This window comes from Opisthorchis viverrini (assembly GCF_000715545.1).
Source record: "Opisthorchis viverrini unplaced genomic scaffold opera_v5_2229, whole genome shotgun sequence".
NCBI classification, from domain to species: Eukaryota; Metazoa; Platyhelminthes; class Trematoda; order Opisthorchiida; family Opisthorchiidae; genus Opisthorchis; species Opisthorchis viverrini.
In genome coordinates this window covers 1-1611 of record NW_008754341.1, presented here as the reverse complement: position 1 = coordinate 1611, position 1611 = coordinate 1, and the positions used below count along the sequence as shown (strand labels likewise).

General features: G+C 46.7%; 1 protein-coding gene across 1 annotated transcript; it reads right to left on the bottom strand.

Moving 5' to 3' along the window:
• Window positions 1-510: 510 nt before the first annotated feature.
• On the bottom strand, window positions 511-1062 carry T265_15948 (hypothetical protein; the record flags this gene model as incomplete). The annotated part of the gene is made up of 1 exon (XM_009179389.1): window positions 511-1062. A coding segment is annotated over one exon (492 nt), but the record flags the coding sequence as incomplete, so codon positions are not given.
• Between the last annotated feature and the right edge of the window lie 549 nt (window positions 1063-1611).

Genomic DNA, 1611 nt, shown 5'->3' with positions numbered 1-1611 from the left:
TTAGATTGACGATAGTCAATAACTACGCTGATTACGGCATGGGGGCAACGAAAGACCACGATCAAGAGGATGAGGCGTCCAGACAACAACTACAAAGTCCAAGCGCTCAAAGCCTACAAGCCCAGTTCAACAGCGAGCCTACCCAGGAGGCGGAAATCACGTGACTTTTTTAGTCGTTAGCCACGCAGACCACCGTTTGCACAAACCGACCATTGTGGAAGATCTGCGTGATCAGAAACAACTTTATTGAACCCAGAGGCCAGGTCCGTAGAGAGAAAATAGCGAACGCAACAGGAAAGCAGGAACTGAGTATTGTTGCAATTTGTCTTTACAATGCAGACAAATTTCAATCGACGATCTGTGGGAAGCGTCAAAGGTAGGAACTGGTGTAAAAATGAAAGCAAACGATATTAGGATTTGGATCATCAGATAGGAGGAAATGCTCCCCATGAAATGGTAAAGTTTGGTAATCAACTGCGCTGCAATGACTAAGAACGCCAGCGATAAGACTAGGGGATGCTGTCTTCGGCTTTAGCAGCAAGAGACGGGGAATCTTGAATTGATTGAGGAAGACCATCGGAGTGAGGGAGTGGAATGCGACTGGGAGGTTTTGGTTGCAGACCGATTGTCTTCAGTGCGTGGGGTGCGGGGTGTAATTGAAATCGTGGAGAATGACTAGGTGGATCACAAATATATCGATCGCCAATCACCCGTCGTTTGCACAGGCTAAGGCGATAATCCGAGCCTTCCAACTCTAGTAGGACACCACTGGCAAGGCAGTCCTCGCGGAAGAATTGTAAGGCCACAGGCTGTGGTCGACCGGGACCGTTTGTGAGGATAAACTTGGCACGAATGGTACCGGATGTGTTCAGGTTCGCGGTAGGCAGTGCATTGGTCTGAAGTGGGGTACTGCCCACGCTGTTAGTGGTTGGTTGACCCAATGGGATTTGCCAGGTGGCTCGATTTGAGTCAGGAAACCAGAATCCGAGTGGAAGACTTTGCATGCGCGCCACACCACCATCGACACTGAGGTGAACTCGCAGGTCACCTCGAGGGGGTAAGCTGGAATAAAGAAGATAGAAATTTGACGATCGGGCACAAGGAGACTCGAACAACAAAGACAAAACAGGTTCCTTTGTGATTACTTAAATGGGTTTTCCGTATACATCATGATGCGAGATACTGAGACGGATCTGGGAAGTGACTAGTTAGTATCCCAGTTCTTCCGATTCCAATCAGATTTACTCAGTGGCTTGTGATCAGCTACGGCGATAAGACTAAAACCGGAAAAATAAGCACAAATCACTCAGGCTAAATGGTACGTCGAACTTCACTGAAATCTTTCTCCTGGATCCAATTAATGGCCAATTAATGATCCAATTAATTGAAGGACCCTGCAGATAATGTTGTCCACAACTGTTGTCATCATCACAGCACAAAATCGGTGTTGAAGACCGATGTTCCACTGTCGCGGAAAAGGTGCAGTGCGAAAAGAATTTAAGAGAAAAGGGACTAATCCCACTACTACAACCATTTCGAGATGTCCGCACTTCCAGACACGTTAAGACAAGCTGAACAGGAATTGAAAACGACCATCAAATAATAATAATA